The sequence below is a fragment of the Ailuropoda melanoleuca genome, chromosome 16 (assembly GCF_002007445.2).
Source record: "Ailuropoda melanoleuca isolate Jingjing chromosome 16, ASM200744v2, whole genome shotgun sequence".
NCBI classification, from domain to species: domain Eukaryota; kingdom Metazoa; phylum Chordata; class Mammalia; order Carnivora; family Ursidae; genus Ailuropoda; species Ailuropoda melanoleuca.
In genome coordinates, this window is record NC_048233.1 from 47,614,441 (window position 1) to 47,627,052 (window position 12,612).

General features: G+C 51.0%; 1 protein-coding gene across 2 annotated transcripts in view; it reads left to right on the forward strand.

Annotated features, from left to right (window-relative positions):
- SPON1 (spondin 1) overlaps positions 1-12,612 on the forward strand; it is a 255,334-nt gene that overhangs the window by 223,426 nt on the left and 19,296 nt on the right. For both annotated transcript variants that reach the window (XM_034645868.1, XM_034645867.1), the window contains exon 7: positions 2,299-2,363. In XM_034645868.1, the coding sequence (XP_034501759.1) occupies positions 2,299-2,363 (65 nt within the window). The remainder of the gene's footprint in view (positions 1-2,298; positions 2,364-12,612) is intronic.

Genomic DNA, 12,612 nt, shown 5'->3' on the forward strand with positions numbered 1-12,612 from the left:
GTCTTCACTTGGTTTACCATAATTGGAAGATCTCCAACACTAAGAATCAACAAAAGGATTGCTATGATGCCGTATCTACTGACATGGAAAGTTTCCCATGATAGGATATTAAGGAAAAAATTTTAAAGCATGATGCAGAGTAAGTTATTCAGTATGATGCAGTTTTTGTGGGAAGAGCTCTAGCTAACGTGTGCACGTGCACACGCGCACACACACACGTAGTTGCATATGCATAGTAAAAGGTCTGGAACGATACACACCAAACTGTAACATTCTGGAGAAGGAGGCGGAAGGCTGGGTAGATGCTGGGGTGGAATGTGCTCCACGTTCACACACTGTGCTTCTGGGATGCTAAATTTGTCTGCAGTAAGCATGTACAATTCTGCTTATGCAATATTCTTTATATGTAAAATCGAAGGAAAATCAAGTATCCCAGAGCTAGATGATGAAGGCCATGCAGGGGAACTCAGGAATTTAGACATTATCATGGAAGCTGTGGGCAGCCGCTGAAGGGCTGAGGCAGGGATTGGGGGTGGTCGGATCTGCAGCAGCGTGGAGGTGCGCTGGGGGGAAGGAGGGAGGTGTGGAAGCTGTGGAAGGGCTCAGAGGATTTGCAGACCTTGATGCAGGGGATCTGGGAGCCCGCTGCTGTGAGGGGCAGGGGGGATGGAGGACTGGACGCAGCTGAAGGAGGAGTGGGCTTCTGGCATCAGAGACAGGGCTCAGCGCAGGACATGGGACATATGAGATGAGACGGGAACCAGGTCACAGGAGAGCTGGTGCTGGCGTCATGTCTCACACGTGACTTCATGCTAGACGGCCTCTCTCAGCCATTCACCAGATATTTATTAGAAATGAGTGAGGGAGACGTTCCCAACCAATAACCAGGTCTCCCATGAGCCATGTAAACCACTCAGTTGGGACTTAGAAATCCTCTCCTTGCAGCCATGTGAATGTGGGGGTGTCTTTGCTTCCAAAGATTCTTTCCTCTGACCAAAAGAGGGAACCATCAGGGACACCTGAGCTCAAGGCTCTGCCAGCTTGTCCCCAAAACTGTGTGGGTGCGCAGGCCAAGCTGAATCCGGCTGAGCTCCCGTCCTCTGAGGGTCCACCACCCCATGGGCTGCGGGTGAGGCGCTCCAGGCCAGAAGGCTTTTCATAGTCTTTGGGCATGAGTCTGGGGACACCTCTGACCTCCTTCCAGTTTCCTCAGGGCTGTGGGATTTTCTGGGCATGGTACTCACCAACTGAGAAGTTCACCAGTTCACCCTCAGTATGTTCTAGGCACTTAAGCCAGGCATGGCTCTAAGGACTAGGGCAGAGCTGTAAACCAGCCAGGCAAGTCTCTGCCCCCCTGCAACTCAGGGACCTGTTCAGTCGCCAACAAAGTTCTTCCTTCCTCAGCTGGTCACATTCTAGATTTTTCTGGGCATAGTGGACAGTGGTCTGAGCCCCGCTGGGCCCAGCCGGGGGAAGAGGAGATCCAGGACCAGCCGAATCCACTCCAGGGAAGGTCCCCACCCAAAGCCAAATCTGGGCCTGTGGAAGTCTTAAGCCTTGAAAAGGTTATGGTGCTCCTCTGTCCCGATGTGTGATTGAAAATAAAAACGCGAACGAACTGTACAGTTAAGCAAGATCAACAAAGTTCTGATGTCTGCCCCTCGAGGATGACTTAATGCTTTCCATCAAAATGCTAATTATCACATTCTTCCTCAAAAAAATCATTTTAAGCTCCCATGCTGCACATTGTCCAAAGCAAAATAGAGCAGAATAATATGAGGGGCATGAGAGGTATTGGCCCCTGACTTCGTTCTGACCTCCTTGTCCAAGGGAGTCCAATCAGGCGTGTGGGTCTCAGGAGCAGGGGAGGCCTTGGGAAGGACAGTCTTCTGGAGCAGGTGTTGGCTACACTGCAGCTTCTCGTGTAGCCAGTGCCTGAACGCAGAGCATGTGAGCTGCCCTCCAAGGTGGCCCCCATATAGAAGTCTGGCCATCTGAAGCAGAGTCCTGGTCTGAGCTGTGGCTATGGTGGGGGAGGGGTGGATGGAGCCGGAAACCAACGTGTGGCTTGGGGCCCATCAGCATGCAGCACACACAGGACACAGTGGCCATTCAGCCCCCCAGCCCCTGGGATTGCTGAGGCTCCGGGGCTGCCCTACCCTGGAGAGGGATGGCTCCACACCCGGGCAGGTGGAGCGGCAGGTAAGGGAGTGGGGTGGACAGTGTCACCATGTCACAACTCTCTGGTTCCCAGGAGCCTGGCTCTCCTCACTAAATATCTCTGGTCCTTTTTTGCAGAGTGATGAGGTTCTCACCGTCATCAAAGCCAAAGCTCAGTGGCCAGCCTGGCAGCCTCTCAATGTGTAAGTAGCAACCAGACCCTGGCCATGCCCGGCCCTGTCCTAGCCTTGTAGTCAGAGCCACCCAGCTCCTGGCCACCGCCTGCCAGTTATGTCGCTAAAGTCAGGGGTATCTCCCAGGTGGGCGAGCAGGTCCAGTGCACCGCCCACATGTGGGGTACCATACTTGCCCATATCTTCTCAGGAAAACAGGCTTGGTCTCTGTTTCCCCCAGTGGTTCTAACACCACAGAACCAGACATCATGACTAACCATTCCGTGTTCACGCATGTTCTCAGCACAGGTCAAACATGCCTTCACACACAGGCGTACTCACCCAAGGCCCTGTCTGACTCACGGAAAGCTCGATTTCCCCCAGCTTCCATTGTCCGTCCCCATCTCTTTTCTGTCTACTCTATCCCGTCAAGATTTCATCCTCCTTTGCATTTTGGTGACCAGGGGTGTGCTGATGGCTCTCTAAATGACCACTCCCCCCAGTAGATATGTATGTACGTAGGAAGTAGGCAGATATGTAGATAGGTAAGTAGATAGATCATCCATCCATTGGTTTCTTGGCCACCTCTCTGTGGCGGGCATACATAGACCTTGAACTCATCATATGCAAAATGGACCTTGAATTCATCATATGCAAAAAAAGTCACTAAGTCCTATGGATTATACCTTCTTCATATCTCACAAATCAGTCTCCACCTGACCCCCACTGTTAGTTCCAACCACCATGTTTTCTCACCTGGACTATTTCAATTCTTCCCTCTTCCATTATGTCACTGGAGTCACTGGAGTGATCTTCTAAGAATCCAAATCTGATTGTGTCCTCCTCTCCTTAGAATCCTGCCATGACCTCTCTTAGTCTCCAGGATCACTCTGTGAGGCCACCGGGAGCCAAACACACCCCATCTCCTGCCTCTTCCTCAAGGCTCAGTTCTTGCTCCTCCCTACTGTGCACCTCACTCCAGCCGCACTGAATCCCACGCAGCTCCTTGAGCGGGCCCTGGTTTCACTCCTCCTTTAAGGATGCCAAGATTTGGAGCAGAGTTCTCGCCAGCCTCATGAACGTGGTTTATGAAGAAGGGCTCGGCCAGCTAGTCTCTGGAGTAGTCTCTACACTAATGATGGTCTTGATGAAGACAGCAGCAACCCAGGCAACGCTGGGATTCTGCTCAGTGGGAGAAAAAGCAAATTCCAAATGATAGGAAGGGAAGCACAGGACGAGGTAGCAGGAGTGGAGGGAGGAGGCGCTCTCACACAGGACCAGCGGGGAGCAGAAAGCTGGCGCCGTGCCAGGCACGTGGTGCCCACCTCTTTAACCCTTCGGTAAATTAGTAGTTCATTCCCCACGATGTGCCAGCCTTATACAGCCAGTCCCCACCCTGTGGAACGCCTGGGGGGAGATGTGGGGGAAGGTGGACAAAAAACAGAGTTCTACCATTCCAGAGCAGCCCTTTGCACACAGTCAGGGGGCACCATATATCAGAATATATATAAGTGACATCATCATGGCAGCCGTGTACGCACCAAGAGGATAAATGTTATGATGAGGATCTCAGTGGTTCCAGAAAACCAGAGAAAGGGCACAACCCCCTCCCACAGCTGAAGGTTGGGAGAGGTCACGAAGGCCTTGTTCAGGAGGCATCACAGGGCTGAGTCTGAAAGGATGCTCCTTGCCCTGGAGGGGCCCAGATCTGGGCAGAACTAAGGCCCTACGAGGAGACCTGAGGAAAGAGAGAGGCCCACACAGACAGCTGCCCCAGGGCAGCCCAGCTGGTTGCATGGAGGCCTTGCCCAGCTTGCTGTGATCTCCTCCAAGGAAGCTGGGACCGGAGTGGTTGAAAACCTGCCGAGCCCTGGAAGCGCCTTTCCCTCCAAGGAGAAGCAACAGAGGCAGGCCCTGCTGCCCCAGACTGTCCCCTGGTAGGTGGGCGTTTGTCTGTCCCAGGCTTGTCCCACCAAAAAAACACTGATACGAATTCGCAGAGGCCCTGAGCAACCTTCACACAATTAACATCAGTCAGGAAAAAAGGTCTACTGTGAATCCTGTTTGCTCGGGCTCTCCTCAGCTGCTCCCAGCTCCCAGAACCTGTATGTGAAGGAGTCCTCACCTTCGGCCCTCTAAGCAGGCAGGGGCTCAAGGCCAGGGAAGGGTTGGGGGCATCTGGGCCAGTTTGTGGATGCCCATGTTGACACCCCTAAGGAAGCCTGAGCCCAGTTATCCCTTAATGAGCCTGGGTTTAGGAAGATGTAAAGCAAGGTGCTTCCAGAAGGAGAGAGGAAAGAGAGAAGAGAGAAGAAGAAAAAAGCCAAGAGCTAAGCCTTTTTGTCTTGAGCACCTACTATGTGCCAGGTACCCTGCTTGAGCACCTACTGTGTGCCAGGTACCCTGCTAGGCTCTTCCGTTCCTTATCCCACATCATTCTCATACGTGCCCCATGCAGTAGGGATTTTTGAGCCCCACTTCACAGACAAGACTAAGGCTCAGAGGTTCCACAGCAGGTCCAACCTCAGCATCCAGCCCCACCGGTCGAGGAACTAGAATTCCAACACATCCAGCTGTCTCTGCCACCTGTGCCCTTCACTTCTAACAGAGTCCATCCAATTAAGTAACAGTTCATTCAGTGTCCATTTTTTAATCAATCAAAACATATGTATCTGCCAGTCAGACTTCGGGCCAGCATGAGATGAACAACGTGACCACAACCAAACTGCCTGACTCCTGCCCCAAAACAAAACAGAATCTTGATGTTCACTTACCTTGTGTCCTTCTGTCAAGGACGACTGAAACATTTCATTGCCTCAACAAACATTTGTGGTGGATCTCTAAAGGGAAGTACTGCCAAAGGTGCTTAGGAATACAGCGGCGAGCAGCCCAGAGTTTCTCATGAACTCACAGTCTGGTGACGGAGAGACATTAGCTGTGATGTGTCTGCGAAGTAGAGATACAAAGTGCCATGAGAGTGTGTGAAGGGGACCCTGACCCAGCCTGAAGGTCAGGGAAAGGTTCCTTAAGGGATGGCAATTGAGCTAAAAGTTAAGGAATCAATAGGAGTTGGCTAGGTGAAGAAGCAAAGCAAGGGGAGAACCTTCTAGAAAGTCTAGAGAGACCATCATGTGTCAAGACCCTGAGGAGGGATCAGCATACTTAAGGTACTAAACAGTTGTGGTGTAACTAGGTCCAGACATCACAGGTGAACTTGGTGTGGCGCCAAGCCATGCAACATTAGCTATTTTGATTTTTACATTAAGAGTAATGGGAAATCATTGAAGGGTTTTAACAGGATGACAACACGATCAGATCTGCATTAAAAAAATAAAATAAAATAACAGCACTCTGGCTCCAATATGAAAAGGTTAAGAACAGATGAAGCAAGAGCAGTGAGGAGAATTCTCTAATTCACAGTGACCTTGACAAGGATGGTGGCGGAGATGGGAGAGGTGTGGAGATCTCAGAGACGCGGGGGAGTAGAGCCCCACAGGCTGCAGTGATAGGGCGCATAAGGAGGGGGGAAGAGGCAGAGAGATCTAGCTTAGGAAGTTGGTGGGGCCACTTACAAGGTTTAGAATAATAAACAAAGTTCAGTGGGAAAGACCATGAGCTCAGTTCTGGATGTGATATGTTAGAGATGCCTTCAAGTTATCCAGCTAGAGGTGTTGACGGTTAACTATAAAGCTCTGAAACTCAGGGAGAATTCTGCGCCGACATATAAAATCTGGGAGCTGTCAAGGAGTAGTAGACAATCAACGACAAGGTCACGGATGAGAGCGAGCCTGAGAATAAGGCAAAAGGTTTAAGGCTGAGTCCCAAGGAGCTCCCACATCTAATGCTGAGGAGGACCTGCCTGCGAAGGAAGGAAACAGAAAAGGAGTAGCAAACCAATTGGGGAAGGAAGCTTGGTATCTGGGAAGCCAAGGGAAGAAAGCTGTGCCCAGTGCAGCCGAGAGGTCAAGGAGCATGAGGCCTGCAAATTGCTGGTTGGATGGATCAACATGAAGAAATGCAGTGACCTTGTTGAGATTCCTTCCTGCTGAGCAATGCTGAGAGGCCTCAAGCAGCGTGAAATGTGAACAGAAAAGGAGTTTATGGTGTCAGTGTGTACAGACAAGTCTTCTGTGCAGTTTGCTGGGATGACGAGAGACTGAGCAGTAGCTCTCAGGAGATTAAGGAGTCAATGAAGTTTGTGCCTTCTTTTTAAGATGGGAGAGACTTTCTGAATAATTGGGGGAAAAAAACACAAAATACTTGGGGACACCTTCCCACTCTTCACCCTTCACTCAGACTTCCTGAGACCCCCGTCGAACAGAATTAATCGATGGCAAACATCAGACCTCCCAAACACCCAAACCCTCTCTGCCTATTGCCACCAGCTTGTTAAGGGAAAGGAATTTTCCTTTGATTTTCCCATACCCCAGTCTCCCCTTCCCTCTTCCAAATCGCATTAGGAAGTCAAATTAGGAAGCCTCCACGCAGCCAAGCTTTGCTTTGCAGAAACAGCCCTGCCCCCCGCCTCACTGAGCCCACACGATTGAGGTTAATGGGATTCCAGCCTCCCTTGGGCCAGTGGAAAGCCAGGGTGACCTACTTTGTGAGGTCCTGCCCTGTGAAACTGACTTGCTTTTCAATGATCTTCATCTTCGTCCCCAGGACCACTTCTCAAAGGACAGCCATGAACGAACAAATTAGCAGCCGACTTGTTTAGCTCAATAAATCAAGCCACGGCTCTGTCAGCCCAGAGAGCAGGTAGAGACAGAAAAGGCAGATTCTGAGCAAAGCCCACATCCTTCCCTAGTTCCTCTGGCGCCTGAGTAGAAAGTGACCGGGTTTCCTGCAAATCGATTCTGAATTTCCACCACCCAGTTGCTCCAGTTTCATCTGAATACTAGGAGTTACTGGAACTTTTAAAAATCATTTTTTATTCTCATACTGAATCTCGTAAGGGTCTGCAGTGCCCTTCGTGATTCCCAGCCACTCTGTTTAATTAGTATTTGATAAGACAACCGTCTGTGTTCCCGACAGATGAGGGGAGGGTGGACCAGAGACACGGTCGCCCTCTCCAGAAATTCTGCCTCCGGAGGGTCGGTGCCCCGCAAATCAACCAAGCTGGGGCTGTCCCCAGGAGGACAGAGGCGTCTCTCTCCGTCCGATAGGGGCTCAAAGTTTCAGGGCCTTCCCGGCCTCCCGTAGCACTTGCCCAGTCAGCAGATGCCCTCAGGATTGCCAAGAAGACTGGCCTTGGACTGGAGGAGCAGGCGGTAGATCGAATCGGCCAGAGGGACCAGGGTCCTCCTAGATGCCTCCAGGTTATCCGCAGTTTTCTGAGGCAGGAAACCGCACTCAAACCTGCCTCCACCCACGCGGGGCTTCAGCCTAGCGCATGGCTCGGGCGCCCTCTCGTGGTTCCATGGAGTTTCTGCAACTTCGAAAGCTCCTTATTGGGGATTATTTGAAAAACAGAGGGACTTGAATTGCCAGAGACTTGAGTCTCACCAGTGACCCGAGTCACACTGGTTTGGTTCTGAATTTTAAAAGGGGATAATAAGTCCTTAGCAGGAGCATAAAAATCCCTTACTGGCTCTTTCCTTTTATGGTGTTTTTCGAAGTTCTGTTTGGAAAAACTGAATGAGTAGAAAATCAACGTTTACAAAGTCCTGTGATGAGCGGGTCACGATGATAAGCAGTTTCCTCACACAAAGCCCTTGGGTGGGTATGATGATGCTCCCATTTTGCAGCCCTAGTAACTGCAAAGCACAAGGGGGTTAAAGCCCCGGGCACAGAGCTAGCAAGTGCCTGAACCCAGATTCGAATCCAGCTGCCTCTTCCAAAACCCTTTGTTCTTCCCTACACACCACGCTGCCTCTGAATGTAAATAGATCAGACACGTCCCCATGTCTTCATTTGCTCTTCCTTTTTCGTTGTTCTGGGGTGGACCGTCTGTTCATAGCTTTCCTTTATCTGCTGAGATGGTGGTGTTTTTCCTGCAGATCTGGGTTAGCTGTGTGTCTACTACAGAGAGTCACGTTTGTCAGTCACACGGCGTGGAGACGTTTTTGCCAACGTGCCATTTCTCTCTCTAATTCGACACTGTTGTTTCATTACACAGATGTCTTTAGTTGGAGTATTATTCAATTAGTTACTTTTGTGATTGCTTTATTGTTTCAAAGCTGAGAAAATTAACATTTCTCCAACAGATCAGTACACTTGACTTTTTTCTTATTAATCTGGTTGCTTTCTATTTAGCTCTGGATTTTTTATTTATTTATTTAGTTTGGTGTATGAGATTAGATGCGAATCCCATATATGTATATATTTTTTAATTGCAGTGCAGTTAGCCCAACCCCACTGTTGCACAATCCTTTTCCCTCTAATTTGAGAAGTCTGTTTTATATAATACCTTATCTAAAGTTTCTGGGATCTCCAATCTATGCCACTCATTTCTGTTTCTTTCTTATCCTGAATACAACACCATTTTAATTACCATGATTTATAATGTACTCTGTTATATGGTATAGCCAGATCAACTCTCTTTGCTAGAAAACTGATAAATATTTAAATCCCAGGGGTACCTGAGTGGCTCAGTTGATTGTCTGCCTTGGACTCGGGGCGGGTCATGATCCCAGAGTTCTTGGATCGAGCCCCGAGTCAGGCTTCCAGTGCAGTGGGGAATCTGTTTCTCCTCCCTCCCCCGGCTTGTGCTCTCTTTCTGTCTCTCACTCTCTCTCTCAAATAAACAAAATCTTTAAAAAAAATTTAAATCCCATAATAGAGAAATAAAACCAAATTAACAAAATATCATATATGGGAAGACATGGCATATGAGAAAGCATGAATGTGAATTTTTACTATGGTTTGGACAAATTAAAGAACTCTAGTCATACCTCACATTTCCCAAAGAAAACTCACATATATTCTTATCCATTCCATCATTTTAAATAGCATTTTTATTATAGAAGTAATAAATACTTTGAGGTGATTTTTAAATTAGATTTGAAGGTCAAAGGAAGTACAATAGTTCCATATTCATTTCCTAAATTAAGTAATTTATTGAAAACAAATATTTGAGGAGAATCCACAGCATGCCAAGTTCTAAGCCAGGCTCTGGGATATAGCTGTAAGCAAGGCAAAAATGGTCTCTACTCCATTGGAACCTAACGGGCAAGTTGGAAATTAAACAAGAAACCCCAAGGAAAGAGTGAACTCGGCACGCTCTGGGAAAGTGCACCAGGGGTCCTAAACGATTTGAGGAGAGGTCAGGAAGTGCTTCCTCCAGGACATAGTATATGAGCTGGGGGTCAGGGGACAAATTTCCCAGTCAAGGGCAAGAGATAAGAGCAGAGCATACCTAAAGATGCTAGAAAATTGCTAAAACTGCTCCCAGGTCCTTACAGATTCAAACTTGCCCTATTACCCGGCCTTAGGTCAGGCGTTTTGTGCAGGGATTGGTTGTCCCAAATTTCCTATTCCTTAAAACTCACCAAGGTCTGGAGGAGATCTCAGTCAGGTTACAGAGTTGCCCAAAATGCATCTGCAGAGAACAATTTGCATCATACCTTGTAATCCGCGGGAGGGTCTCAGATGGTCACATCCATCAGCTGACCAGAGTATTGGGACAGCATGTGGGGTCTGGCTTGGTTCTGTTTCCCCGGCACTGGACTCCAGAGTAGAGAGGTTTTTGCCCCTTAGGTTGTCATGGTGAATAGTGTCACCCCGGATGACAGGATACAAATGACTAACCTGACTCAATGCCACATGCCCGGGGAGAGGGGACGGTAACAGGTGGAGGGGTTGGTCTCTATGGCATGGTCTGCCGGCCATGGCACTGCCGGACCCCCAGGGGGGCCAAGCCCGGGGAGATGTCTGTGCTGTTCGTCCCGCACAAGAAGGCAGGGCTGGCCCATGTCCTGTTAGCTGCTAGCTGAGCAATGCCATAGCGACCCAGACTGCCGTTCTCGTAGAAGCTGCGAGAACCACTCGGCGACATGCCAGTAAAGGCACACCCGGGAAGAGAAGATGAAAGCCCCAGTTTGCGCCTGTCTACACAGCAGACGATGTAGGTGTGGGACGTTAGCAGGTGATAAAGGCTTCCTGAAAATGCCTCTCGGTGGAGCCCGCCAGCCTCCCTGCAGGTGGTGTCGGCTGGAAGACGGTCAGCAACTTCCTGCCAAGACCTGGAGCCGCTGGTGGTGGAGCTCAGGTACACACACACACACACACACACACACACACACACACGGTTCCACCGGCCCTCGGGGCTCCTGGGGCCTGTGGGGGCCACTCAGGGAGCGGGAGGGAGCCCTCAGGGAGCTCCCGGTCTACGCGGGGAAGACCACACGGTGACAGGGTGATGTCAGCCATTGCGTGCGGCTCCAGAGACCTTCAGAGTGTGTGCCAACACAGACCACGGGCACGGGTCCCAGTCAGGGGCGTCAGAAAGGCTCCAGGGTATGGTGGCTCCTGACCCGAGGCTTGAAAGATGAGCAGACCGACGATTCTCAAACCTGAGCTCCTTAGGATCCGCTGGAGGGGCTGTTCATCTAGAAGGCTGGGTCCCACCCCAGAGTCACTGATGAAGTAAACCTGGGGTGGGGCTCAATAATTTGCCTTTCTTACAAGTTGCCAGAGGACCACACAGTGCCAACCACTGAAGACGGGCTTTCCCAGCAGCTGCAGGTGCACATGGGACCGGCACCGAGGCTGGCCTGGCCCGGGCAGTGGGGGAGGGGAGGCAGGAGGCCGAAGACGAAGGCAACGCCAGGCCTTGCTGAGCTGCTGACGCCAAAGCCGGGGCTCGGGCTCTTCCTGCACTCGTGTGCCAGAACACAGACTGGCAGCAGGCTACAACGTACAGTCTACTCGAGAAGGCCTCCCTCCACTTCTCTCTCTTCTCTGAGCTCTGTCAATAGAGCACTCATAGCTCAAGGGCCAGGCACTGGACTAAGTACTGTAGGCAAGTTCTCGCCCACTAAAACTTGGGCATAGACACAGGGACGTCCCCCTTCACAGACTGAGACACTGAGGCACAGAACGCTTTGGTCATTTGCCCAAGGCTACACAGTTCTAAGAGGTAGCCTGCCAGGATGCACACCCAGCCTTCCGTCCCTCTCTGCTCGTTGTTCGACCCCATCCGGCCTGCAAGAGCCCCAGGGGTCCAGGTCCCCGAGGCCTCACCAGGTGTGGGGTCATTGCTTTTGGGGACAGGTGAGGGCAGCCAGAAGCAGCTGGTCTCCACAGAGGCACACGGGGACTCCCAAACAGCCGACGTGGACCGGCTGCCAGCTGGACTGAGCAGACGACTTGGTCCCCAGCCAAGGATTGCCCACGATTAGCAGCCTGGGGGGTGTAGAGTCGGGCAGGGCTGCCTTTCAACCTCAGCCCTACCAGCTGTGTCTCTAGGTCCATTAACCTTTATATACTTGCTTTCTTCTCTACAAAATGGGATAATAATTCTAACCCCACGGGATTGTCAGGGAGGTGGGGAAATAAAATAACTCGGGCCCATCACCAAGTGTGTGCTGAGTGAGTAAAACGCTTTCTTCCCCAGCCCCCTGGGGGGCTGACCTTGCCCAGCCATGGCCACAAGACCTCTTCTTAGCAACTTGAGACAGAGGTTGAAGAATCACCTCTTGTGGCTTGGGGTCGTCAGGCAAAGGTCTGTGGTGCTAGAGCGGGGTCTCTGCTCACCAACTGGAAGCAGCTGTGAGTCCCTGGGAGAGCTCTAGGACCAGGGCAGGGCCTTGAGGAGGGCAGTCCTGTGAGGACAATGGAGGCAGCAGGCCGAGGAGATGCCCCCTCCAATGGCACACGGTGGATCTCAGTAGAGTGAAGAGGGCACAGGGAAAAGGAATTTGAAATGGATGATGGAAGAACACTGACCTTGAGCTGATATCACCTTGGGTCATGGTCTCTGTCGGCCATTTATCTCTGTGACTTGGACCCGTTACATAAACAGAGCGCCCTGAGCCCAGGTTTCCTCATCCATCAACTGGAGTCAATCATTCTTCTCTCCGGTGTGTTCTGAGGATTCGGTGAGAACCCGAGGGGGGGCTTGGGGCACGGTTCAGCCGTTGTTGTGTGTACAGTTCACCCCCCACCCAACCCAGCTGGCCACGCCGCCACGCCAGCGAAGGCTGAGTGGGACCGCCCTCAGCTGCAGACCGGGGAGCCCTAGCTGCGTTGCTTTTTACCCAGATCTTTCCTCGTTGCCTTTAAATTTCCCTGACGCTCCTCCTTGAAGGAAACGGATCTGAGGTCTGGCTTCCGGTCT